Source organism: Pongo pygmaeus, chromosome 9, assembly GCF_028885625.2.
Source record: "Pongo pygmaeus isolate AG05252 chromosome 9, NHGRI_mPonPyg2-v2.0_pri, whole genome shotgun sequence".
In the NCBI taxonomy this organism is placed as follows: domain Eukaryota; kingdom Metazoa; phylum Chordata; class Mammalia; order Primates; family Hominidae; genus Pongo; species Pongo pygmaeus.
Genome location: NC_072382.2, coordinates 126,416,433 through 126,444,408, shown reverse-complemented (window position 1 = coordinate 126,444,408; position 27,976 = coordinate 126,416,433). Strand labels below are relative to the sequence as shown.

The 27,976-nt window shown below is 39.1% G+C and overlaps 2 protein-coding genes and 1 long non-coding RNA gene across 4 annotated transcripts in view; 1 reads left to right on the top strand and 2 right to left on the bottom strand.

The window, feature by feature from the left end:
- Positions 1–698: 698 nt before the first annotated feature.
- SPA17 (sperm autoantigenic protein 17) lies at positions 699–21,493 on the bottom strand. 2 transcript variants are annotated; one of them, XM_054441730.2, is made up of 5 exons: positions 21,279–21,493; positions 19,817–19,997; positions 13,805–13,875; positions 3,583–3,669; positions 699–1,032 (listed from the first exon to the last, which is right to left on the bottom strand). In XM_054441730.2, the coding sequence occupies exons 2-5, from the start codon at positions 19,968–19,970 to the stop codon at positions 889–891; spliced, it is 456 nt and encodes a 151-aa protein (XP_054297705.1). In that variant the 5' UTR covers positions 19,971–19,997; positions 21,279–21,493; the 3' UTR covers positions 699–888. The 2 variants fall into 2 exon arrangements, with proteins under 2 accessions (XP_054297705.1, XP_054297706.1); XM_054441731.2 differs by having other exon boundaries at positions 21,129–21,299.
- LOC134740288 (uncharacterized) lies at positions 17,982–19,703 on the bottom strand. The gene is made up of 2 exons (XR_010127656.1): positions 19,674–19,703; positions 17,982–19,570 (listed from the first exon to the last, which is right to left on the bottom strand). It is a non-coding gene; the product is annotated as an uncharacterized LOC134740288 (long non-coding RNA).
- SIAE (sialic acid acetylesterase) overlaps positions 21,355–27,976 on the top strand; it is a 38,652-nt gene continuing 32,030 nt past the window's right edge. Inside the window, exons 1-2 of the mRNA XM_054441728.2 lie at positions 21,355–21,593; positions 25,709–25,870. Of these exons, the coding sequence (XP_054297703.2) occupies positions 21,527–21,593; positions 25,709–25,870 (229 nt within the window). The 5' untranslated portion in view covers positions 21,355–21,526. The remainder of the gene's footprint in view (positions 21,594–25,708; positions 25,871–27,976) is intronic.

Sequence of the window (27,976 nt, the reverse complement as noted above, 5' to 3'; positions counted from 1 at the left end):
GCTTTTTACAATATGATGTTATTAGTCTTGTTCTGTGTGGTTCTGGAGAGCAAAACAATAAAGCATTGTAAGTTGTATGAGTGTAAGAACAAGTATTCACTACTAATTCCCAGCACATGAATAGTACTCAATACATTTTCAATAAATGATTGAATACACATATGATAAATGAAAACCAGTGGGTTAAACTTACAAGGAGGCAGAGGTTTTTTTGTTTTGTTTTGATTTTGAGACAGAGTCTTGCTCTGTCGCCCAGGCTGGAGTACAGTGGTGCGATCTCGGCTCACTGCAGCCTCCACTTCCCGGGTTCAAGCAATTCTCCTGCCTCAGCCTCCTGAGTAGCTGGGATTACAGGTGTGCACCACTACGCCTGGCCAATTTTTGTATTTTTAGTAGACATGGGGTTTCACCATGTTGGCCAGGCTGAAGAGGCAGATTTTTGTCCCAGCTTATCTTTTTAAAAATTCCAAAATTAAATAGACTATCCTTAAAAAGCAGTGAAATTCTTTATCACTAGGAGTGAAACAGGAGCTAAAGAACATTTTTGGGGGATGTGATAGAGAGGATTTATTCATTTGATAATGGTTAGAACACATAACCTCTGAGATCTCTGTAATCTCAGATACTTTAGTTCTATAATTCTAAATCCAAGGGTCTCTATAGATAGGCTTGAGACAAGTGTAAACAAACTCATGATCTCAGAGATATCTTCAAGTGGCATGTTTCAATGGTATGCTTATTAAACAAATGCTCATGACAGATTTTCACAACAGCAATGAATGTTATTTCACAACATCAAATCTTCCTTCCTCAGGAAAAAATGACATTAATAAGAAGGTTGATGGATTTGGATTGCTTTTCATGTTTCCTGGAGGTAAAACAGTGTCCTCACTTGTTTTCCTCTTTTTCCTCATTTTGAAGACTATTTGTTTTCATTTTCTTTGCCTCCTCTCTGGCTATGTGTCCCCGGAAGGCAGCTTGGATTTTGACAGCAGCAACCTCTTCTTTTTCCTTATCTTCCTCAGAAGAGTCCTTCATCGAAAGGAGAAAAAGTAAGAGACTCTTTAAATATGCCATATTTTTGATGCCACAAAAATAAATGGATGAAATGTAATCATTTTAGGGATGCAACTATCTGAGAGCTGTTGCTTCCTGAGGGAATTTCATATATTGTCACATTGTATATGTACCAAATGGCAAATGCCAAAATAGCAGGCATTTTGTTTTGTCACTCTTTTAATATGTCTCTGCAACAAAAGATCATTGCCAACTTTCTTTCCCCTAAAATAGTGCCTATTTAAGTTTCCTGAGCAACAACATTTTTGGGGGGGGTTGGGGGGACAAGAAAGAATCCTTGAGGCATGGTAAAAATGTTAAGAAGAAAGAACTGTAAATGTTATGTTTCAAAATAATCACAATTACATATAATGAATTAGAATAACTTCTCAATTTCTCAATGATTAGTTAATCATCGTCATACATTTAAAGTGAGGTGCCAAAGAGAAATCCATTTAGTCTAATAATGTCAGTTTTAACATGGTTGGTTGAACTTTGGCACATACCCTCTTTTAAAAAAATTGGGTATAAATTTTTAGCTATAAATTTACAGACAGTAAAACGCATGAATCTTCAGTGTACAATTGAATATATAGCTTTTAATATATCTTTTAAAATTATAGAAATGACATGTATACACTTTAAAAACTCAAATGTATACACTTTAAAAACTCAGATGTCACTGGCAGTGATAGTTTTCTCCACCTATCCAAATCCTGCTCCTGAGAGATACCCATTATTATGAGTTGAGTATCTACATCCTTCCAAAATTTCTCTATATGCAAATATATTCATATGGGTATATATATATATATATATATATATGCCTTTTTATTTTAAAAATGAGATCATGCTAATCACAGAGTTCTGCAGCTACTTTTTCCATGTAATGATATATCTTGGTTCTCTTTTTCTGTATTATTAGTCAGTGTATAACTCTGCCCATTCTTTTTTTTATGACATCATTATATTATACTGATGTACCTTGATTTAATATTTACTCAATCTCATATTAATGGACCTTTGGGTTGCTCAAGCCTCCTATCCCCCTATTATAAATAATGAGACAAATCTAGCTCTTAAACTTTTAAATGCAAACAGAATGGTACAAAATTCTTCAAGATGACATCCTAATATAGGCAAACAAATATACTCAAGTTGGAAATCAATGAGATCCCTACTCAAACTCATGAAAACCTGTGTAAAAGCACCTATGAAAGATGTAAGGAAACAAAACTCCCTTCTTCCTTGACTTCCTGTTACATCTTAATGTTAATCTTCCTGTTATATCCTAATGTAATGTTATTTCAGTACAACCCAATGGCAATTGTGGAATAACCTGTAAATCTTATAGGGAAGAGCAATGCATCACTAGGTAGGAAGTAGGGTATTCCTTGAGGGGATATCCATTCTGGCTGCCAGTTCTTGGGCAATTACCTGGGACCTGAGACATAAAAAGGAACTCAGAAGTTTGAACTTCGACATTTTAGAGAGTGAGTTCTTTCTTATGAGGGCTAGTCCACAAGAGTGTGGAGTATGAAGAATATAGACAATGATGTACTGGTAGGCGTTTTAACAACTGGCTCTCCAGAAGAAACAAAGCCCTGATTTGCAGTGTTTGCCATGGTCTTAATATTCTCATTGTGGCTGACTTCAAGTTATTAAAGTGACATTACTGAACATGGGCCTTTGAGGGTGGACTTCGCTATGTCTTTTTTTTTCTTTTTTTGAGAAGGAGTCTTGCACCGTCGCCCAGGCTGGAGTGCAGTGGCGCGATCTTGGCTCACTGCAACCTCCGCCTCCCGGGTTCACGCCATTCTCTTGCCTCAGCCTCCCGAGTAGCTGGAACTACAGGCATCTGCCACCACGCCTGGCTAATTTTTTATATTTTTAGTAGAGATGGGGTTTCACTGCGTTAGCCAGGATGGTCTCAATCTCCTGACCTCGTGATCTGCCTGTCTTGGCCTCCCAAAGTGCTGGGATTACAGACGTGACCCACCACGCCCGGCGTCCACTATGTCTTGACTGCTTGGATGTAGTACATCAGGCACGAAGGCATTTTTGTAGAGCGTTATGCATGGAAGATGAATAAGCCACATTGTTGTAAAGCCATTATTTTGGCTGTATGTAATTCCCTGTGATTTTCCTTGTGTTATCTCTGAAATTTGCCATTGTGTAGTGGTGACAGCACCAATTAGTGAAAAATTCTCAAAGTGGAAGATGAATCTGAAGGATCATGACTGGGTCTGTGAGTTCTGTCTGCCCTTCCCCATAGGGAGATTTTTCCATCCATTAACAATCTTGAAAAATAAGATTTCATTTTTAAGGGAAAAATGAATTTTTGATCATAAGAGGCATGGCTGAAAATTATCTACCAGTTAGTTTATCACTGATGTTAATTATCTGGAAAGTAAAATCATAATTTTGACAATAAAGATAACAGACATTCATATTTGGAGTTCAGTTTTAAATTGGGCAATATCATTCTTTGTAGGAATCCAGTAGTCCATGAAAAATATTACATACTAAGATGGTGATTGATATCTCTTCCTCCTTCCTAGATATCTGAGACTCTTCTTGTTTAGGATCACTTTTCTCAGGTGGTTCTTGCTCCTGGACAGATAGGAGAGAGCCACAATTAGCAATGTTTCCAAAATAGCAAAGTCTTGTATCAAACTGCTTAGAAGTAATGAAATATTACTTTAAATTACTGAGAAATAGGGGGAATTAAATACTACATATTTATCTTTTAATAAGGAAAATACATTGAAACAAGAAGAAATAATAAAAGCTCTTAAGGGAATATGTGTAAACAAATATTAAAGACCAAATAATTGGCAAAAATGTTTGATCTGTTGCTTTTGGAATGTGTGTACCACTGTTTTATGTTAAAAATAAACCACTGTCCTATACTAAAAGTTGATAAGATGATGTAATGAATCCTGAACAAAGTATAAAAAAGAGGTTCCAGTAGTTTCTAAAATAGGAATAAAATAAATGGCATTGTGTTCCCTAATGTGACATCAAATTGACTTTTTAGTGACGTTTATGGATTAAAACTAGTCAAAGAAGTAAGTTTTGCTGTGGAGTTTTGCTTTATGATTTAAATATAAAAGGAGAAACCGCCTCTGCCTATTTTGACATGGCTATTTAAGTCTTCCTTCATTGCTAATTCACACCTATGGAAAGAGCTTCTTTAACCCATAAAACCAAAATTTAAGAATATATAAGTTTATCAAATAAAGCCTTTAGAATTAAAAAAAGAAACACCCCAAAATTGCTATGTGACGCAAGGATTTAAAATCTTTCAACATTATTCCTTTGATTTCGATAAAACACGAATACAAATAAAACATGAGCACCGAGAATCTAGTAAAATGGAAATACACAGAACACACCCATATCTGCAGGCACAAATGGATGGAACTTCACTTTCAAACTTGTGTAATAAGTGACAGCTCCTTCTTCAGGAAATTCCCCAAATCTACTGGAGAACTTGAACTTTGTTAATTCTTTTCAATTCTAATATCTGCTGTGCTTTGTGGCTAATAGTACTACCTCAGTTGTCTAGAGCAGTGTTCTCAAATTTTAATGTACCTACGAATTATTCTGGTGATCTCCTAAAAATGTAACTTCTGATTTGTAGACCTGGAGTGGGGCCCAATACTTTGAATTTCTTCTTTTTCTTTTATATTTGTACAAATTTATGGAGTACATGAACAATTTTGTTACATGTGTGGATCGGTGATCAAGTCAGGGCTTTTAGGGTGTCCATCACCCAAATACTGTACCTTCTAGCCTTTAACCAATTTCTCATTATTCTCCCTTCTCCCACCTCTCCTCAATCTTCTGAGTCTCCATTATCTATCATTCCACTGTCTATGTCCATTTAAACACATTTTTTCAGCACCCACTTATGAATGAAAACAAGCACTACATGTCTTTCTGTGCCTGGCTTGTTTCACTTAAGATAATGGCCTCCTGTTTCATCCACGTTGCTGGAAAAGACACAACTTCATTCTTTATTATGGCTGAATTGTATTCCATTGTGTATATATCCCATATTTTCCTTATTCATTCATCCATTGGACAGACACTTAGGTTGATTCCATATCTTTGCTGTTGTGAATGGTGCTGCAAACAACATAAATATGAAGGTATCTTTTGATGTATTGATTTATTTTCCTTTGGGTAGATACCTAGTAGAGAGATTGCTGGACTGAATGGTCGTTCTATTTTTAGTTATTTGTGAAATCTCCATACTGCTTTCCTTAGAGGCTATACTAATTTACATTCCTGACAACAGTGTATAAGAGTTCTCCTTTCTCTGCATCCTTGCCAGTATCTGTTATTCTTTTGTCTTTTTAATAGTAGCCATTCTGAGTGGGGTGAGATAATATCTTATTGTAGTTTTGATTTGTACTTCTCTGATGATTAGTGATATTGAGCATTTTTTAATATACCTGTTGGACATCTGTATGTCTTCTTCTAAAAAATCTCTATTCATATCCTTTTCCAGGTTCTTTTTTCTCTCTCTTTTTTTTTTCTTTTTTCTCTCTTTTTTTTTTTGAGACAGGGTCTCACTCTGTTGCCCAGGCTGGAGTGCACTACAGCCTTGACCTGTGGGCTCAAGTGGTCCTCTCACCTTAGCCTTCCAAGTAGCTGGGGACTACGGGTGCACACCGCAACGTCTGGCTAATTTTTTGAAGAGATGGGTTTCACCATGTTGCACATGCTAATGTCAAGCTCCTGGGCTTAAGCAATCTTCCTGCCTTGCCTCCCAAAGTGCTGGGATTACAGGCATGAACCACCACGCCCAGCCCTTTGCCCACTTTTTAATCAGATTACTTATTTTTTGTTGTTGTTGAACTGTTGGACTCCCTTGTGTATTTTGGATATTAGTCCCTTGTTGGATGAATAGTTTGCAAGTAATTTCTCCCATTCAACAGCTTATTTCTTCACTCTGTTGATTATTTCTTTTACTGTGCAGAAGCTTTTTAGCTTAATTAAGTCCCATTTGTCTATTTTTGTTTTTGTTGCCTGTGCTTTTGTGATCTTAGTCATACATTCTTTGCCTAGACCAATATCCAGAAAAGTTTCTCCTAGGTTTTCTTCTAGTGTTTTTACAGTTTTAGGTCTTATGTTTAAGTCTTTAATCCATGATGGGTTGATTTTTGTGTATGATGGGAGATAAGGGTCCAGTTTCATTTTTCTACATATGGCTCTCCAATTTTGCTAGCACTATTTATTGAAGAGGATGTCCTTTCCACAATATATGGTCTTATCAGCTTTGCTAAAGATCAGTTAGCTATATGTATATGCTTTATTTCTGGCTCCTCTCCTCTATTACATTGATCTATGTATCTGTTTTTATACCAGTTCTATGCTGTTTCGGTTACTGTAGCCTTGTATTAGGTTAGTGCAAAAGTAATTGCGGTCTTTTCCACTAAAAGTAACAGCAAAAATGTCAATTACTTTTGCACCAACCTATAATATCATTTGAAGTCAGGTAATGTGATGTCTCCAGTTTTGTTCTTCCTGTTAAGGATTGCTTTGGCTATTTGGACTCTTTTTTTGGTTCCATATGAATTTTAGGATTGTTTTTCTCAATTCTGTGAAAAGTGAGTTGGTACTTTGATAGGGACAGCACTGAATCTGTAGATTGTTTTGAGAAGTATGGTCATTTTAAAGATATTAATTCTTTTGATCCATGAGCCTGTGATGCTTTTCCATTTGCTTGTGTCATCTTCAATTGGTTTCATCAGTGTTTTGTAGTTTTTATTGTACAGCTTTTTCACCTCCTTGGTTACGTTTACTCCTATGTGTTTTTTAAAGCTATTATAAATGGGATTGCCTTCTTGATTCCTCTCTCAGTTAGTCTGTTACTGGTGTATAGAAATGCTACTGATTTTTGTGCATTGATTTTGTATCCTGCAACTTTACTGAATTCATTTAACAAATCTAAGAGTTTTCTGGTGGAGTCTTTAGATTTTTCTAGACATAAGATTATATTGGGAGTCAGTCATGGTGGCGCATGCCTGTAATTCCGGCACTTTGGGAGGCCAAGGCAGGATGATCGCTTGAGGCCAGGAGTTTGAGACCTGCCTGGACAACATAGCAAAAGCCCATTTTTACAAAAGACAAAAACATTATTCAGTGTGGTGGCACATGTTTGTAGTCCTAGCAACTTGGGAGGATAAGATGGGAGATTCCCTTGAGCCCAGGAGGCCAAGGCTACAGTGAGCTATGATTACACCATGGCACTCCAGCCTGGAAGACAGAGTGAGACCCCATCTCTGAATATATATACATATATATACCAGTGAACAGAGATAAGTGACTTCCTCTTTTCCAATATGGATGCTTTTTATTTCTTTCCCTTACCTCATTGCTCTGGCTAGGACTTCCAGTACTATGTTGAATAGGAGGGGTGAAAATGGGCATTCTTGTCTTGTTCCTGTTCTTTGGGGGATTGCTTTCAACTTTTTCCCATTCAGTATAATATTAGCTGTGGGATTTTTGTACATGACATTTATTGTTTTGAGGTATGTTCCTTCTATGCCTAGTTTGTTGAGGGTTTTTATCATGAAGGGAAGTTGGATTTTATCAAATGCTTTTTCTGCATATGGTTTTTGTCTTTCATTTTGTTGATGTGATGTATCACATTTATTGATTTGCATATGTTGAACCATCCTTGCATCCCTGGTTTAAAACTGATTTTATCATGGTGTATTACCTTTTTGATGTGCTGTTGGATTCTGTTTGCTAGTATTCTGTTGAAGATTTTTGAATCTATGTTCATCAGGAATATCTGTCTGCAGTTTTCTGTTTTTGTTGGGTCCTTGTCTCATTTTGGTATTAGGGTGATATTGGCCTCATAGAATGAGTTAGGGAGAATCCATTCTTCTCAATTTTTTTGGAATAGTTTCAGGAGGCTTGGTATTAATTCTCCTTTGTATGTAGAACTGGGTAGAATTTGGCTGTGAATCCATCCAGTCCTGGGCTTTTTTTTGTGGTGTTGGGGTGGGGGAGATTTTTATTATGGAATCAATCTTGCTACTTATTATTAGTCTGTTCAGGTTTTCTATTTCTTCCTGGTTCAATCTTGGTAGGTTGTATGTTTCCAGGAATTTATCTATTTCCTCTATGTTTTCTAGTTTGTGAGTGTATAATTGTTCATAATGGTCTCTGATGACCATTTGTATTTCTGTGCTATCAGTTGTAACGTCTTCTTTTTCATTTCTGATTTTGTTTATTTGGGTCTTCTCTCTTCTTGGTTAGTCTAGCTAGCCATTTATCAATTTTATTTATCTTTTCAATGAACCAACTTTTTGTTTTGTTAATCCTTTGTATTGTTATTTTAGTCTCTATTTAATTTAGTTTTGCTCTGATCTTTGTTCTCTCTTCTGCTACTGTTTGGTTTGTTCTTGCTTTTCAAGTTGCTTGAGTTCATCCTTTAATTGTTAATTTGTAATCTTTCTACATTTTTGATGTAGGCATTTATTGCTATCAACTTCTCTCTTAGCACTACTTTTTCTGTATACCATAGGTTTTGTTATGTTGTGTTTCTAGTTTTCATTTGTTTCAAACAGTTTTTTAAAATTTCTGTCTTAAGTTCTTTTTTGATCCAATAGACATTCAGAAACATGTGTTTAATTTCCATGTATTTGTATCATTTCCAAAGCTCCTCTTGGTATTGAATTTTAGTTTAATTCCACTGTGGTCTGACAAGATACTTGATATTATTTTGACTTTTTAAAATTTGTTGAGACTTGTTTTGTGCCCTAACACAATATGGTCTATCTTTAAGAATGTTCCATGTGCTTATGAAAAGAATATATATTCTGCAGTTGTTGGGTAGAATGTTCTGTAAATGTCTGTTAGGTCCATTTGTTTAAAGTCAAGTTTAAGTCCAATGCTATTGTATCAGTCCATTCTCACAGTGCTATGAAGAAATACCTGAGACTCAGTAATTTATAAAGAAAAGAGGTTTAATTGACTCACAGTTCTGCATGGCTGGGGAGGCCTCAGGAAACTTACAATCAAGGCAGAGGGCACCTCTTCAAAGGGTGGCAAGAGAGAGAATGAGAGTGGGGCAAAGAGGGAAAAGCCCCTTATAAAACCACCCCCCCACCCATGATTCCATTACCTCCACGAGATCCCTCCCATGATATGTGGGAATTAAGAGAACTACAATTCAGGATGAGATTTGGGTGAGGACACAGCCAAAGCATATCATTTGGCCCCTGGCCCCTCCCAAATCTCATGCTCTCACATTTCAAAACAAAATCATGCCTTTCCAGCAGTCTCCCAAAGTCTTAACTGATTCCAGCATTAACCCAAAAGTCCAAGTTCAAAGTCTTATTTGAGAAAAGGCAAGTTCCTTATGCCTATGAGCCTGTAAAATCAAAAGCAAGTTAGTTACTTCCCAGATACAATGGGGGTACAGGCATTGGGTAAATACGCCTGCTCCAAATGGGAGAAACTGGCCAAAACAAAGGTGCTACAGGCCCCATGTAAGTCTGAGATCCAACAGGGCAGTCATTAAACCTTAAAGTTCCAAAATGATCTTGAGTCCATGTCTCATATCCATGGTGTGCTGATGCAAGAGGTGGGCTCCCATGGCCTTGGGAAGCTCCACCTCTGTGGCTTTGCAGGGTAAAGCTCCCTTCCTGGCTGCTTTCATGGGCTGGCATTGAGTGTGTGCAGCTTTTCCATATGCACAGTGCAAGCTGTTGGTGGATCTACCATTCTAGGGTCTGGAGGATGGTGGCCCTCTTCTCACAGCTCCACCAGGCAGTGCCCCAGTGGGGACTCTGTGTGGGCTCCAACCTCACATTTCCCTTCTGCACTACCCTAGTAGAGGTTCTCCATGGGGGCTCTACACCTGCAGCAAACTTCTGCCTGGACATCCAGGTGTTTCTATACATCCTCTGAAATCTAGGTGGAGTTTCCCAAACCTCAATTCTTGACTTCTGTGGACCCACAGGCTCAACACCACATGTAAGCCACCAAGGCTTGGGGTTTGCACCCTCTGAAGCAATGGCCTGAACTGTACATTGGCCCCTTTTAACCAGAGCTGGAGCTGAAGCAGCTGGGACACAGGGCACCATGTCCCGAGGCTGCATAGAGCAGGGAAGCCCTCGGTCTGGCGGAGGAAACCATTTTTCTCTCCTATGCCTCCAGGCTTGTGATGGGAGGTTGCTGTGAAGGTCTCTGACATACCCTGGTGATTAACATTTGGCTTCTCATTACTTATGCAAATTTATGCAGCCAGCTTGAATTTCTCCCCAGAAAATGGGGTTTTCTATTGTGTCATCAGGCTGCAAATTTTCCAAACTTTTATGATCTGCTTCCTCCTGAATACTTTGCTGCTTAGAAATTTCTTTCGCCAGATACCGTAAATTATCTCTCTCAAGTTCAAAGTTCCACAGATCTTTACGGAAGGGGCAAAATGCTGCCAGTTTCTTTGCATAGTAAGAGTGACCTTTACTCCAGTTCTCAACAAGTTCATCTTCATCTTAGACCACCTTAGCCTGGACTTCGTTGTCCGTATCACTATCAGCATTTTGGTCAAAGCCATTCAACAAGTCTCTAGGAAGTTCCAGACTTTCCAACATCTTCCTGTCTTCTGAGCCCTCCAGATAGTTCGAACCTCGCTGCCTGTTACCCAGTTCCAAAGTTGCTTCCACATTTCTGGGTATCTTTACAGCAGTGCCTCATTCTCTGCAGTACCAATTACCAATTTACTGTATTAGGCCAGGAGCAGTGGCTCATGCCTGTAATCCCAGTAATTTGGGAAGCCGAGGTGGATGGATCACTTGAGGCCAGGAGTTTGAGACCAGCCTGGCCAACATGGCGAAAATACAAAATACAACAATTAGCTGGGCGTAGTGGCATGCACCTGTAATTCCAGCTACTTGGGAGGCTGAGGCAGGAGAATCACTTGAACCCAGGAGGCAGGGGTTGCAGTGAGCCAAGATTGTGCCACTGCACTCCAGCCTGGGTGACAGAATGAGACTCTGCCTCAAAAAAAAAAAATTACTGTACTAGTTTGTTCTTACGCTGCTATGAAGAAATACCTGAGACTGGGTAATTTATTAAGAAAAGAGGTTTAATTGATTCACAGTTCTGCATGGCTGAGGAGGCCTCAGAAAACTTACAATCATGGTGGAAGGCATCTCTTCACAGGGTGGCAGGAGACAGAATGAGAGCTGAGCAAAGGGGGAAAAAGCCCCTTATTAAACCATCACCCCCCATGATTCAATTACCTCCCACTACATCCCTCCCACAACATGTGGGGATTATGGGAACTACAATTCAAGATGAGATTTGGGTGAGGACACAGCCAAATGATATCAGTTACTTTGTTGATTTTCTGTCTAGATAATTTGTCTAATGCTATGAGTGGGGTGTTGAAGCCCCTCACTATTATTGTATTGCAGTCTACCTCTGTCTTTAGACATAGCAATTTTTTTTAATGAATCTGGTTGCTCCAGTGCTGGGTGTGTATATATTTACAATTGTTATATCCTCTTACTGAATTGATCCCTTTATCATTATAAAATAAACTTGTTTGTTGTTGTTTTTTACTGTTTTTGACTTAAAGTCTGTTTTACCTAATATAACTATAGCTACTTCTGCTTGCTTTTGGTTTCTGTTGGCATGGAATATCTTTTTCCACTTCTTTACTTTCAGTCTAAATGTTTTTACAGGTAAGGTGAGTTTCTTATTAGCAGCATATAGTTGAATCCTGTTTTTTTTTTTTTTAAAGAAATCCATTCAGCCAGTCTATAGCTTTTATGTTGAGCATTTAATCCATATATGTTTAAAGTTATTATTGATATGTGGAGTTTTGTTCCTTTTGTCAAATTGTTAATTGCTTTCTGGTTATTTTATACATTGTTTCTTTCTCACTGTTTGTCATTGTGGATTGGTGAATTCTGTAGTGGTGCCATTTGATTCATTTCTGTTCCTTCTTTGTGTGTCGCTTTAACAGTGAGTTTTATACTTTCCTGTGTTTTAATGATGCTAAATGCCATTTTTTTGCTTCCAAGTTTAGGATTTCCTTGAATACCTCTTGTAGGGCCAGCCTAGTACAGACAAATGCCCTCGGCATTTGCTTGTTTGGGAAATACTTTATTTCTCCTTCATTTATGAAGGTTAATTCTGCTGGATATAGAATTCTTGGCTGATAGTTGTTTTCTTCCAGCTCTTTGAATTATCTTCCCGCTCTCTCCTGGCCTGTCAGGTTTCTGCTGAGAAGTACGGTTATTAGTCTGATCAGGTTTCCCTCACAGTTGATGAGATGTTTTCATCTTGCTGTTTTTAGAATTCACTCTTTGACTTCAGATAGTTTGATATTAATGTGCTGTGGTGAAAACCTTTTTTTTTTTTTTTTGCATTGTATTTGTTTGGGGAATCACTGCACCTCCTATATCTGGATGTTTAAATCTCTTGCTAGACTTGTGATGTCTTCATCTATTATTGCATTAAATAGGTTTTCTAAGCCTTCTGATCTTTTTGTCCTTGGGGATACCAATAATTCAAATATTCAGCTGCTTTATGTTGTCCCAAATGTCTTAAAGGCTTTGTTTATTCTTTTTTATTTTTGTCTTACTGGATTGTTTCAGACCTGTATTCAAGTTCTAAAATTTTTTTGTTCTACTTAGTCTAGTCTATTGTTAAATCTTTTGAATGTATTTTATATTTCCTTCAATAAATTCTTCAATTCCAGAATTTATGTTAAGGTTTTTTTTAAAATAAAAATCTATCCCCTTGTAAAATTTTTCATTCATATCCTGAATTGTTTCACTGAGTTCTTTGTATTGGTTTTCAGATTTCTCTTGCACCTCACTGACCATATTTAAAAATCAGTATTTTGAGTTCCTTATCTGAGACTTTAAGAATTTCATTCCGGTTATGATCTATTGCTGGAGAACTGCTGTGTTCATTCTGGGGTGTTATACTTCCTTGTTTTTCATGTTTCCTGTGAGGCTGAATTTCTATCAAGTTTCCAGTTGATGCCAATAATGCTGATTCCACACAGCCTTTCTCAACCAGCATTCATTATCTGAACCATGGAACACAGAGAACGTTTTGAGAGGCTCTTTTCTCAATTCTCCCAAGGATGGTACCTAACCAGAACCATTCTAGATACAAATCAGGACACTGATTCCTTACATGCAATTAGTGCCTTTGGTTTAGGGCTTAATTTTTTTGAGGAAACTTGGTTGAGAAAGCTGTCTTTGTAAAGCTGCTAAAGAGAAAGGCTCAGACTCTGAAAAAACTAGCTTTATAGAGAAAACTACACCATTACCATCTTTAATTCTAACCAGTCTTTTGTATCAATAATATCATATCAATGATAATGAAATAATTGGACTAATAGTGTTTTGGTCTATGAAATGCCATCTATTAATTCAGTAATTATTTGTGGAGTACCTGCTATTACTTAGCACTGTGATGCTGAAAACATTTGAAGAATAAATGATGAAATAATTATTCATAACCCTTAAGCACCTTCTTCCTGTTGTTCATCGTTAAACTTAAGTGAAATATCTGTACATGACTCAGATACTTTAGAAAAATATTCTCAGAAAAAAATCCCAGCACAATTAAAAAGATTTAATAAGTTATTTGTGATGCCTCCTCACATAATTCTCACAATTCTGGGGATAGCCTAATAATCACTAGCTGTAGACAGAGAGAAGAAATAGCCAAATCCAACAGCTTCAGAGGACCATACCTCGAATGCGTGATTGTTATAGAAGCGGTCTTCTACCTTACTCCCCCATTCTGCTGGATCAAAGTTGGTTTCTAAATAATAAAAATATAATAACTTCAGATTTGTTTGAATTCATTAAGATAACTGTAGAATAGTAACACAAATATAAGTTTCTTGTTTCAAATTACAGGTTCTTTACTGGCAGTCCAAAATCTTATTGACATTGTACATAGCCTAGCACTGCAGACATTACCAGTGATTATTAAATATATGATAACCAACTGAACATTGGATGAGCCTTTGGGGATATTTAGAAAAGCACCAAAAATGTAATTTCTGCCTTCATAGAATTTATAATAAAATGGGAAAAAGAACAAATGCCAGTACTTAAATATAAATGTAGACACTTAGAGCATGTATTAGTAACCACAGAAAACTGTATAAACCTAAATGCTAAGTTGTCAGAAAGTTTGGAAACGTGAAAGATGGGAGAAATTTTTTTAAATGAAGTATATTATGTAGACAGTTGACACAGACAAGCAGAAGTATTTATTTTTAAACAATTTTTTTCTTTAACTTTATATTATAAAAATTTCAAACTTAAAAAGTAGATATAACAAACTCCCATGAGCATATTGTCTAGATTCAATGATCAACCCATGATTTATTTTATCTATAACCTTTTCTTCTGATTATTTTTCTGCACTTTTTTCTGATTTTTTTTAACCCAACCCCTTGCATCCTGTTATTTTATCTACAATTATTTATTTCAGAATGTATCTCAATATATACTCTTTTAAAATATAACCACAACACCATTATCATACTTCAAAATACTAAAAATATTAATAATTCCTCAATATCCTCAACTATTCAGTCGACTATCCAAATTTCTTCCATTGTCTATTTATTTGTTGGTTCAAATCAGGACCCCGAAAACGGGCACGCACAGCTCTTTGTATGTCTTTTAAATTTCTTTTAAAGGAAGATCCCCCAGCCCCTATTCTTTCCTTGTAATTTATCTGTTGATGAAATTAGGTCATTTTCCCTTTGGAGTTTTTCACAGTTCAGATGTTTCTGACTATCCCCATGGTGGCTTTTAACAAGTTCTTCTGCCTTTGAATTTTCTGTAAACTGGTAGCTAGCTGTATAGGTTTGATCTAATTCGGGTTTGATGGTTTGATTTTTTTTCTGCAAGTATACTTGATTGGTAGTGCTGTGTAATTCTGTCATAAAATTTATAATATCTGGTTACTCTTTTTATAATTTTTATCGGCCCCCTGATGATCCTTGCTTAGATCATTTCTTTAGGGGTTGTGAAATGGTAATATTCTAATTTGATCAAACTTCTTTATTTTCTGGAGTATTCATTAAGGAAAACTTCCTCATCAACTGGTTACTCTGAAGAACGGTTGTTACAGAAAAGAAAGGTTAAAGGTTTAGTTCTTTCCTTTTATTTACCGGTTTTCAGAATAATCAGCTGGATTCCTAGGATCCTCTCAAGATGACCAATGAGTTTTTTTTTTAACCATCACAAATTCACGAATGTTTAAGAAAATGGACGCATTTTAATCCAATGCACGTATTATTCTTATTGATGCTCTAATTATTAAACATTTGTCCAGTGGTAGCTTATTCAGGTGCTCAAATGTTCCTGAGTCCTTTGGAAACACCTCTAGTAATCTTTGATAGCTTCCTTGTTCTCTAGTATGGCAAGACGTTCAGCCTAATCTGGTATATTTCCTGCCAAGTTCATGAAATTAGCTTGTTTTCCAAGAAGCCCTCATTCCTGGGAATGGTATTTAGAGATGACAACCTAGAAGCTGGGTGCTCACTGGTACTGGGTTGGTCATTGTTTTGAGACCTTTAATGTACAGAGCTAGAAAATACTTCTTTCATTTTTTAAAGAGAAAACATGAGGTCACACTGATATTTTTCAACTCAAATTTAAGATTACAGGATTTTATCAACCTCTTTCATTTTCATAATTGTATGTTGTTTTTCCTACACCAAAAATCTTATTCCTAATAACACTAGCTTAGTTGCTTACTTGCTTTGTTCTACAATATATGATTTCAATATATAATTTCAGAATAACCATACCATAATATGATTAACAATGATTACTGAAAACAGCTTAAGGGTTTTTTTTTGAAGTTCATTTTGTTTTTAGGATATATGCACTAGGCATGTATGGTCAAATTACTCCATTTTAATATCACTTCAAATAATTCCTTTCTGTGTGGTTATGTCACCCAGTCTATATTAGTTAGGCTCATATGTTTCACTTTGCTTTTACATTTTAGAAACTGCTTTTTTTTTTTTTTTTGAGACAGAGTCTCACTCTGTCACCAGGCTGGAGTGCAGTGGTGCGATCTCGGCTCACTGCAACTTCCGCCTCCTGGGTTCGAGCCATTCCCTTGCCTCAGCCTCCCGAGTAGCTTAAGAATTTTAAATTTAAAATTATAACTATGTTAAACTTTTATGATTCGAAATTCAAGATATTTTCTATCATGTTCTCTCTACCCTGTTCACTTTCTCCTAAAGGCAAATGTTAAGTTTTTAAAAAGATTTACTTTTCCATTTAAAAATATAAACAAAGTTGGGCGTGGTGCCTCATGCCTGTAATCCCAGCACTTTAGGAGGTGGAGGCTGGTGGATGCTTGAGCTCAGGAGTTCAAGACCAGCCTGGGTAACATGGCAAAATCCTGTCTCTACCAAAAAAAAAAAAAAAAACAACAAAAAACTCCCCAAAACAAAAATTAGCCCAGCGTGTTTGTGCATGCCTGTAGTTCCAACTACTCGGGAGGCTGAAGTGGGAAGGCTGCTTGAGCCTGGGAGGTTGCAGTGGAGCCACGATTACACCACTGCACTCCAGCCTGGGCGACAGAGCCAGAGCCAAACCCTGTGGCAAACACACACACACACACAGAGTTATGTATTCACATCAACGTCTTTTGTTAAATGATAGGATACTGGCCAAGTGTTGTTTCTCACAGCTGTTATTCCAGCACTTTGGGAGGCTGAGGCAGGAGGATCATCACTTGAGCCCAGGAGTTTGAGGCCAGCCTGGACAACATCGTGAGACCCCCGTCTGTGTTAAAAAAAATGGTAGCACACTAAGCACACTTTTCCCCATCTTGCTGTTTTCACTGACTATATCCTGAAAATCACTCCACAGTATCACCCATAGTATTATCGAGAGACCGTTCTCATTTTTGAAAACAGCTATATATATATAATTCAGTTGTGTAGATGTATCATAGTTTGTTCACTCAAACTCCTATAGATATTTGGGTTGTTTCTACAAAGAATGATGCCCTGAAAAGTGTAGAAGTGGCACCTCCGGGTCAAAGGTTAAATACATATATAATTTTGGTAGGTATTGCTAAGTTCCCCTCCTGGAAGTTACGGCATTTTGCTTATCCACCAGCAATGTATATAAATGCTTATTATCCTACAGCCTACAGAGCATGTTGGCTTTTTGCCAATGTAATGGAGGGGTTGTTATTGGTAGCTCAGTGTAGTTTTGATTTGAACTTCTGTTATTATGAATTAGTTTGAATATATTTTCATAAGTGCCATTTGCATTCATTTTTGTGTGAATTGTTTGCTCATATCTCTTGCCAATATTTTCTATTGGGTTCTATAAACCTATAACACACTGTTTTTACAAACTATTTATTTATTAGGGCTATTAACCCATTGGGATATAAATTGCAAATATTTTTTGTTTGTCTTTTGTAGTTTTGTTTTCCTCACAGTGCTTTTTCTCATGTAAAAGTTTACTTTTATGTTGTCAATTTATAACAATCTTTTCTCTAATTGCTTCCGAATTTTTGAAGCAATTAAAGCAATTTAGCTAGCAAAATTTTTTCTTCTCTTATAGAGAAATTCATCCATATTTTCTTCTAGTATCTGTATGGTTTCTTTTAAAAAATATTTATGTACTCAACTAATTTGGAATTTGTCCTTGTGTATAAGAAATTGATCCAATTTTATCTTTTTCCTTCTTTATCTTAAAATAACAAAAAGTCCACCTTTTTCCTAGTGACCTGAAATACCATTTAAATCATATACTAACATGTTTCCTGTCACAAAAATAAAAATTAAGAGTAGTAACTACCTATGATGAATGCTGGCAAGGGAATTCTTGCATTATGTGGGAGACTGAGCCAGAGGTCCATAATGATTGTTATTTTTCCTTTTTGAAGAGACTGAATTCTGATACTTGTATCTTCTAGATAATTTGTCTTTGGTTGACATGGGTGGAGTTGGGTGTGGTGCTTACAATTTTTTCAAATGGTTTTACCCATTGTTTGTTAGAGAGCTAGTGTCCTGAGACCACTAAACTGAATCATCATTTGCTTTAATTATTGTGATCCAGTAACAATGACGCAAATGTTTTTATAATGGAATGTTTCTGAGTTCTAAAATTAAATAAATGACTAAAGACTTTTACTGCAAGAATTTGTAGTTAATCTTATAATAAAATTAGTGTTCATTATAATTCACCTCTTTTCCAAAATAATTTAATTTTTTTTCCCCTTCCAACTTTTATTTTAGGTTCAAGGGATACACGTGCAGATTTGTTACATGATTAAACTCGGTGTTAAGGGGCTTTGGTGTAGAGACAATTTTGTCACCGAGGTAATCAGCATAATGCCTGATAGGTAGTTTTTTAATCCTCACCCTCCTCCTACCTCTGCCCTCAAATAGGCCCCCAAGTCTATTGCCAAATGATTTCTCTTAATAACGTTCCTCTTCTAAATATAGTTTATCAAATGTTTTCAGTGGAAAATATTTAAAGTTTCAGATTGTGCAACAAATATTCATACTGATCGGATATGGAAAAGACCAGCAACATTCAGGAAATTGGCAGAGATTTTGAGCTCTGCTAGGGCAGGGCAAAAAAAGCAAGGGGTGGACCTATGCAGTGTGTGTGGGAGTTGTTTGAATTCTACCCTCGTGCTAGGTTTTCTTCCACTATAAAATGATTACAATAGAATGTTTGTTTGCTTGTGCCTATTCCTAGTCACCTTTACCACTCTGTTAGAATACTGTAATAAAAAGTAATGATGACAAGAATTTACACAAAATGGATGTTCTAATCAAGAATGGCTTTCCGGGGGTTGGGGCGGGGGTCGTGGGAGTGCCCGGGATGGAGTGCAGTGGCTATTCACAGGTTTAATCATAGCTCACGACTGTCTTGAATCCCTGGGCTCAAGTGATCCTCCTGCCTCAGCCCCTGAGTAGCTGGTACGAAAGGTGCACACCACCATGCCTGGCTAAGGATAGGTTTTCAGTACAAAACTGGTAAAGTCCTGACAGTCATAAACCTTCAAGGTTGGGGATTTGTAAATTTTATTTATAGGAGTGAAGGAATTTTGCTTTGGCTTTCAACCAAAGAGTTATTGTTTGTGGGCATCTGGGTCTCTGTGCAGGATGGAACTTAGCATAAAGAATATAAACTACCTTTGCAAACTGTTAGTCCACCTTTCAAATCAGTTTGTCTGTGCTGTTATTGCAGAACAGTTTCATATACCCCAGTGAATATCAGTTTATTTAAGCAGTGCAGAATTCTTTTTGCAGCACTTATAATACTTTCAAATGGAAGGAATCAAAATTGAAAGGAAACCACAGATACTCATCTCAGGAATAATAGTCAGCTGCCAGGGATGCACAGGAACAGTGTGCTGGAACGTGGCGAGGGTAGACTGTATGATCTTTTTTTCCCCCACTGATTTCTCCCGAGAAATGTATGCTCTTTTGCAGTTACCTTCCACGCTGTACGTCCGTGAGAAATACAATGAAGACGGTCTGAATAATGAACTGGTAATCTTCGATAATATGAAACGAATTTAAGAGAACATATCAAAGAGGTACATACTGTTTCAAAGAGCAAGAACTGTTATCTGAAACTCCCGGCCTCATAAAGGCTTTCTGCAGAATGGAGATGGTCTTAAGCAAGTTTTACCATAAACAAATGCTTAGTTTCTTATTTTAAAAAATGACTAATTTTAGAAAGCTTACTCTCTCTTTTCTCTAGAAGGCTCTCAAAATAGGCTGCTGCAAAAGCTGGTATATTGTCCGGTTGCTCTCTCAGAATCTCGCGTGTCAGCCCTTCAAGAAGATTCCCAAATCCTTGTGGAATTCGGTAGTGGGTGTTGGAGAATGGAATCGACATCTTCTTGGTAAGAACTGCCTATGGAACCTAAAGATTCATTAAAGAGTACTGTCTTTAAATTTGTCTGATTTTACTTGTATAATCACAACTATGCCAACAAATTATTTCTGAGACCCATATATTTGGACTTGAATTCTTTTTTCCCCAACACAACCCAAGCCCATCCATTTCTTCCAGAGTTTTGAAATCTCCATTGTGAATTAGAATAATACAAACACAGACCCATTCACTAGGCCAAATCATTTAAAACCCTGCAAAAAACCCATAATTTTCAATATGACTTTTTCTCTCTTTACCCTTTATATGCTCAAAAGGTAAGGGTAATTTTTGCTATCACACAGGAATTTAGAGAGAATGATTGCTAAAAAGTTAAATTGAATTCATTATCAGTTGCTGAGAAGACCTTCTTTGAGGTCTATTTTTTTTTAAAGAGTAGAAATTAGTCCTGGTTCTAGAAATTAATTTGTTGAATGAAGAAGTTGCACAATCTTTCCCTTTGCTGCCACTTCTGAAGCATGACCCACAATGTTTCGAACACCTTTGTACTGTGGAATGGGGTTGTGCGTGCGTGTGTGTGAGGGAGGGATGGGATGGGGCTGTGTGTCATGATTTTGAAATCCCAGCCTCTAAAGTTTTAGAATTCTTATATTTTCCGGTTTCTTCTTGACCAGGCTGTCTATTTCTGTCTTGAAATACAAGGGCTAGATTAAGGGTAGCTGCTAAGCAGCGGGCTGAGCTACTGAGTATGAAAAGAATCCTCCGGGACCTGGCCTGTTAATGTGAGAGTGTGCGTCAATGCGGAATAGAGGCGAAGGCAGAGGTAGGGATCCAGGCTGGGAGAACTGGACGGTTTAATGAGGCTCAGACTATGGAGGGTTCTCGTTTCATCGCTTTTTTTTTTCTTTGAGACGGGGTCTCTGGTCTCGAACTCCTGGGCTCCAGCGATGCTCCCGCCTCAGCCTCCCGAGCAATTGGGATTACAGGCGCGCGCCACCACGCCTGACTCCTCTCTTTTGCTTTTTCTGAGGGAGCAGTAGATGGGGGTATGGAACCATTCTAGGGTGGTGAAAAGGGCTGGCGAGATTCTGAACTAATATGGGCAGAGGAGGGCGGGCGGAGGGGGCAGACGGGTCTAGTCGCGGGCGGGATGTTGAGGACCTGGGATTTCAGACTCGCGCAGAATGGGCTGCCTCGGCTCCCAAACGGCCCAGGGCTCCGAGGCTGTGTCTGGGATGCTGAGAGAATAAGAGAGACGAAGGGAAAAGGCTAGGTCTTGGTGTCGGAGAGGAAGTGGGGAAGCGGCCTCACCTCCTTTCTCTCCGAGCTGGTGCCGCCGCTTCCGGTTGTTTTTCTCGTTGCTGGGTAACCGTTTTTTCTTAAAAAAAAAAAAAAAAAAAACTACGGCGGCCGAGAAGGGGCGAGCACGGCCCAGTCCTGAGGTCGCGGGAGGCTCCGAGGACTGCAAAAGGGTGGAGCCGGCCTCGCCCCCGCCCAGGCCCCGCCCCTGCCGGGAGCCCACCTTCCCAGTCCCGGGCGGCGGGCAGATCCTTGCAAGCATGGTCGCGCCGGGGCTTGTACTCGGGCTGGTGCTGCCATTAATCCTGTGGGCCGACAGAAGTGCAGGTGAGGCGGCCCGGCTCGGCCGGACCCCTGCCCCTCAGCCTGTGCGGGCTCCGAGACCCCGTGTCCTCTGCGGGACACGGCTCCGCACCCCTTTCTCAAGGTCGACGAAGGAACCTAGCTAGGCTAGGGGCTCGCGTCTCCGACCGAGGCCTGGTCTGCAGGGGTCTGCTGGGTTGAACCCCGGCCTCTCCACTTTCTCCACCCCCCACTCACCATCCCTCACATGCAGCCTGTGAGCAGGGAGATAGTGCGGTTTGTCTGAGTGGGGAGGCCCAAATGTGCCCAGAAAGAGGCCTTCGGGGTCCTGGAGTAACTGCTGGGGAGCTCGGAGGGAAGGAGGCGAAGCTAGTTAGGTAATATTTGGAAACAGGTGACTGAATCTTCCAAAACATTTCAGCGCTACCCCCTCAGTGGTGCCCTTGGGGAGTGTTTGCTTCAGGCGGGGTTCCTTAGGGGAATTAAATTTTACTCGTTTAAGTGGTTATTAGGGCTAAGAAATACAACCCCCTCACTAGCTCAGACTATTTAAGGCTCAGTTTTGATTTCCGGTGCCGCTTACAGATATTGGTGGTGGGAAAATGTGAGTGGCATAGGGAAGGCTGGTGGCTCGCTTTGGCTGTTGTGCAGGTCAGATCTTGCCATTCGAATACCCTAGGCTGGACACTGGGTCACAGTATGGAGAAAGCAGAAGGTGCAATCTGTCTGATAATGCAAACTAAAGTGATAATGTTGGATTTCTTCCTTTCTTTTTCAAAACACTCAAAGAGTGGACCCCAGAGATCCCTGTTAAGAAATGAAAGTTGGGGTTGGAGAACAGCGTGCAGAAAAATGACTCCTTCTCTACCTGAGAGCCGGAAAAGTACCTAGATTCAGACAAACTGCAGCCCATAAATGACTGTTCAGAGTCTAACAAAAGTGCAAAATGCTAGCACTCTGTATGCCATTTCCTGACTCTTATCTCCACTCAGTGACCTTTGAGATCCATCTTATGAGGTGGGGAGAAGATATTTTATTAGGTTTTCAGTTAAAGGCTGTTTATTTTAGTGTCAGTATTTTATCTCCTCCTTTGGGTCATATTGTTACATCACCTTCATTAACACTGATCACATTTTTCGTTCATTAGTACTCTACTTGGTTGCATATCCTGACGTTTTTCCTTTAAGTCATTCTCCCTGTGCCCATGTTTACCATGTAATGCTTGAGATGTACAAAATTATATGTAACAATGACACAATAAAATAACACCCATGAGAGCAGCACCCAACTTAAGAACTAGAACATTGCCAGTCTATTGAGCCTGCCATTGTGCTCCTCGCCAATGCATCCGGAGCTCCTCACCAGAGGCAACCACTGTCCTCTCTTCCCGGTAACACTAATTCCTGTTTTTCTACTCCAGCCCCAAATGAAGGGAAAAAACTGAAGACCTAAAAAATCCAAATGTTGGCTCACACCTTTAATCCCAGCACTTTGGGAGGCTGAGGTGGGTGGATCACTTAGAGTCAGGAGTTCAAGACCAGCCTGGCCAACATGGCGAAACCCCGTCTCTACTAAAAATACGAAAAAATTGGCCGGGCACGGTGGCTCATGCTTGTAATCCCAGCACTTTGGGAGGCCAAGGTGGGCAGATCATGAGGTCAGGAATTCCAGACCAGCCTGGCCAACGTAGTGAAACCCCGTCTCTACTAAAGATATATTAAAAAAAAAAAAATTAGCCAGGTGTGGTGGCACATGCCTGTAATCCCAGCTACTCCGGAGGCTGAGGCAGGAGAATCGCTTGAACCCCAGAGGCGGAGGTTGCAGTGAGCTGAGATCGCACCACTGCACTCCAGCCTGGGTGACAGAGCAAGACTCTGTCTCAAACAAACAAACAAACAAATCAAATGTTAAATGTATGTGTCTTGTGTTTGACACAAGGAATGCCCAGCCTTGCTCTCTCTCATTCTCTCTCTCTCTTTTTTTTGTCCATTGCACAATTCCTTGATGTTCCACTGTCTACTCTAATGAGCTTAGAATTTAAACTTTACAAAGACGAGGAATATGATTTTTTCTTTGATTTGCCACAACTATCTAATTTCGGCAAAGTGGGAATTTCAAGTTTGGAATCAAGTGACTTGTTTTCTAACTTTGTCATAAACTATGTGATTTGAGACCAAAGGACATTAATGTTTGTGGTGTGTTTAGCACTGTACCTGCCACAGGTAAAGTCTCTAGTAGAGTGGAAGCTCCCTGCGGGCAAGGATTTTTGCCTGCTATTATTATTATTATTCTTTCATTGTTATATCCCCAATGCTTAAAATAGTAGGCACCAATAAATATTTGTTGAATTAACTAATGAACATGTAAGCTATTTAAAAAAATTGTTTAATCTGCTTTGGTCTCAGTTTCTTGATCAGTAATATGATTATACTTCTTGATCAGTAAGTAACATGTTTATACTATGATTATGAAGATCCTTTCCACCTCTAAAACTCTTTAGCCCAGCACAGAGTCATCCACAAAGATGTTCACTAAGTGTATGTTGGTGAAAACAGACAGACTTGGGAAGGTATTTCCCCTAGCCTATGGGCTACTGACTGCACACAAATGTGCAAGCTGCAGCCATTCCCCTACCCCCACCCTCTCTCTACTTAGCTCTTATTTATGTCTGTGGTTTTCCTTTTTTTGGTTCCATATGAAGCACCTACCCAAGACAAGGCCCTCCCACACATGTGCCTCCCCCTTCCCCCCAGCAGGCTGCCAACCTGCTTATGCAATTCTGGGGCGTTGTATTCTTTTCTTAGGGCATTTTGCTCATGGTAACCGTGCATCTCCAGCCCAGTAGGCCTTCTGGGTGATCTTTCATTGTCATATAGGTTTCATGATCACACTAGCTCATAAGAGAGCGCTGAGGATTTTTAGGGACTGGGCTGTTATTCCAAGAGCAGGATAAATAGGCTACGGAGCTGTGTAGGCGACTCCATTAGCTGTGCTGCCCTGTTAAGTATAGCCGAAGGGGCCCTCATCATTTGTAGCTTCCAGGGAGGAAAATGTCAGCCTTGTTAATTCTGATTCTCTTTTCTGCCTATCATTTTTGTTTAAAATGCTTAAAAAGATCTTAATTTTGTTAATTATTTTAGGTAGTTTGGGGTCTGTTTTATTCAGACAAATTGGGATATAATTTGTTTTATTTTTTCCTTGTTAACTTTTGATGAGGAACACGCTGAGATAATTTGGATGGATGTTTGTTATTAATAAAATACTTCTATATAGGCTGGATGTTAAAAATAGGAGTGATCTCGTTAAAGCGAGTTCTTATTCAGTCTTGTTAGTGACTCTCTAGAATAGAATCCAGTTTCTAGTGTGCTTTCTCTTGTCCTTTTAGTATAATTTAGCTTGTGGAATGGGTAAAATTGTGACAGAAGACATTTGTTCAGACATGTTGACCTTCTATCTTTCACTGACCTTATTTATGTGTCTTGATTTATTTGAATTTACCTGAGAAGGAAGCTGACTTGTCGTGAATATTTATAAGGCTTATTTAGAATTTTTGATGCAGTACACTGGGTTGTCAAAAAACCATGATAAGGGGCATTATTTGAAGGAAATTGGCATTAGTGGCATGGAAAAGGGGGATAGAGAAGGGGAAAAAGATTAGGGAAGGCTGTTTGGAGAGAGGCATGCTGCTTTATTCCCAGTCATTAGGAGTGGGCGTGGTAATGGAAAGTAGGGAAAGGAAGTGGTTTATTTTTCTCATAAACACCATCTATAGGGTGTATGAAAGGAGCATTTTAGTGATTTAGCGGGAGAGAGCCCAGCCCCTGTTAGGGCCAAGCCTGAGAGCAAAGAAAGATCAAGAACTCTGAAGGGGAGGGAAGACTATGGTCCATTGGTTGCCTTGGGCTCTGGGAATTTTCCTTAGTGGTCATCGTGTACTATGATGCATACTGTTGGAAACTGTTCTTGTTATGTTGCTTGCCTAATTAGGAGGAAGAAGAGCCCGTTTTAGACAATTAAAGGGACTTAGTATGTTAACATTCTCTTGCATAAAGACTGTATGTTCTTTGCTGTTTCACTTGATCCAGTTGGTGCTATATCTCTCCGATGATGCTCCCCTCAGTGTTTGCTAAATTTCTTAGGTATTGGTTTTCGCTTTGCTTCATACATCAATAATGATATGGTGCTGCAGAAGGAGCCTGCTGGGGCAGTGATATGGGGCTTCGGTACACCTGGAGCCACAGTGACCGTGACCCTGCGCCAAGGTCAGGAAACCATCATGAAGAAAGTGACCAGTGTGAAAGGTAAGGCAGCCCATCTTCTGTTCAGCTATTGCCCTCTTCTGCCACCTGCTGGATTATCTGAAAATGAATGCTAATGCTGTAGCTTACGTTATCTATCCATCCGTCTGTACATCCGTCTGTCCATTCATCCATAAAAGTTATTTGAATATTTGCCGTGTGCTTAGGCAGTGAGGATACAAAGAAAAATAAGACTGAGTCAAAGTTCCTGTTCTCAAGGAATTTACGGAATAATGGGAATAGATACCAAGTTATATAGGACAGCGTGATGAATGCTACGATGAAGGTACATGCGGGGTGTCTTGGGGTACAGAGGAGAAACATTGAACTCAGACTGGGTGGTAAGGGAAGGTTTCCACAGAAGATGATATTTGAGCTGAATCATATATAGAGGAGAGGCAGTATGGAGGAGAGGGTAAGAACTCTGGTAGTCCTTGCCTAACAACCTTCTTACCTTCTTAAATTCTTACCTTAAAAAGTCTTAAAACCCAAGACTAGCACCATGTAAATCCCATTTCTTATTTTTAAACCACAGCAGTTCTTTGGATTTCTAAGTCAGCATCATTTACTCAGAGTGCCATAATGTAAGAATGTAAGACTTCATATTGGTAGTCTAAGGCTCTGGAAGTCACTGCTTTCGGGTCCTGATTCTATCATTTATATGGCTGAATAATCTTGGACATGTAATATAACATCTCCATGCCACAGTTTATATGTAAAATGGAGATTGTCATGATACCTACAGGATTACTGTGAGAATTAAATGAATTAACACTGGTAAAGACTTGTAACAGTGCCTGGCACACAAGTGCAGAGTAAGTTTTAGCAGTCATGATTGTAACTATTACTATTATTATTTAGTCAGTCATTCAAATATCTATTGAGAGCCTACTATGTGCCTGATACTGTGCTAGGTACTGGTGATACAGTGATGAGTAAAACAGATATGTCCTCTCCCTTAATGAGGCATGCAGGTCAGACAGGAGGTCAGTAAGCAGTTACCGTTAAGTGTGATAAGTGCCACAGTGAGGAAGAACAAGGTGCGATGGGAGTGCTTCGTAGAGAGTAGGGATAATTACGTAGTCTGAGGCTCATCTTGAGAGGTGGGCAGGGCACACTGGGTAGTGAGAATAGCCTGGCAAAGGCATGGAGGCCTGAGTGTACCTGGGCCACGGGAGAGAAGCCAGGCAGGTTGGTTGGTCTGGAACACTGGGGGTGTGTAACTGGGCAGATAACAGGAGATAGGTTGGAAAGACAGGGAGGCTTGTTTGTCATTGCTAAGGAGTGTATGTTTTATTCTAAACGGACAGATTTTTAAACAGCAAAATAATATGATAGATATTTTAGAAAGCTCACTCTGGCAGCACTGTGGAAGATGGATTGGAGATCAGTAAGATAGAGGTGGTGGGCCCTGTGGGCAGACTGCTATGATATCCAAGCAAGAGATGATGAGGGTTTGACCTCATAGAGTGGCTGTGAGGATGTTCAGGAAGGTGAGAATTAGCAGTTTTCATGAGCAGGGAGATACTACAAAGGAGTGAGTCTCTGTCTAGAAGAGATAAAGATGTAGAAGCCGGTGTGGAGGAGGCGAAGCTAGAAGTTATGGGATGAAGGAAGGGATGCTTAGGGCTGGATGTTACGGATAGCGCTATAGCTGTGCGATGTGGAGGTGAGAATGAGACAGATGAGGAGGCTGCTCAGAGGTGGAGGTGGAGTTCAGGTACAAATTGGTGGTTTGAGCAATGGCTAGCATATATATGTGACAGGGATGCTTGTGGGAATTGTACTGGCCCCCGACGGCAAGGATTGTCTGGTTGGTTTTATCAATATACAAAACTGATGATCCAATCCAGAGTGATCCAGACCCTGATGCAGTCTCTTCAAAATTCATTTCCATTCAGCAAACATTTAAAAATACTATATGCCAGGCATTGACATAAGGTAAGTGCTTCTAATTCTTGGGTTTTAAGACTTTTTAAGGTAAGAATGTTGTTGGGTAAACTAAAAGACCGAAAGGGAAGCTTCAGCTGATTGAGACATGCTTCTCTGTTGGATCTAAATGCCCTCAGTGACTTGCAGGATGTCCTGAAAGTGAAGGATTCAAGGGAC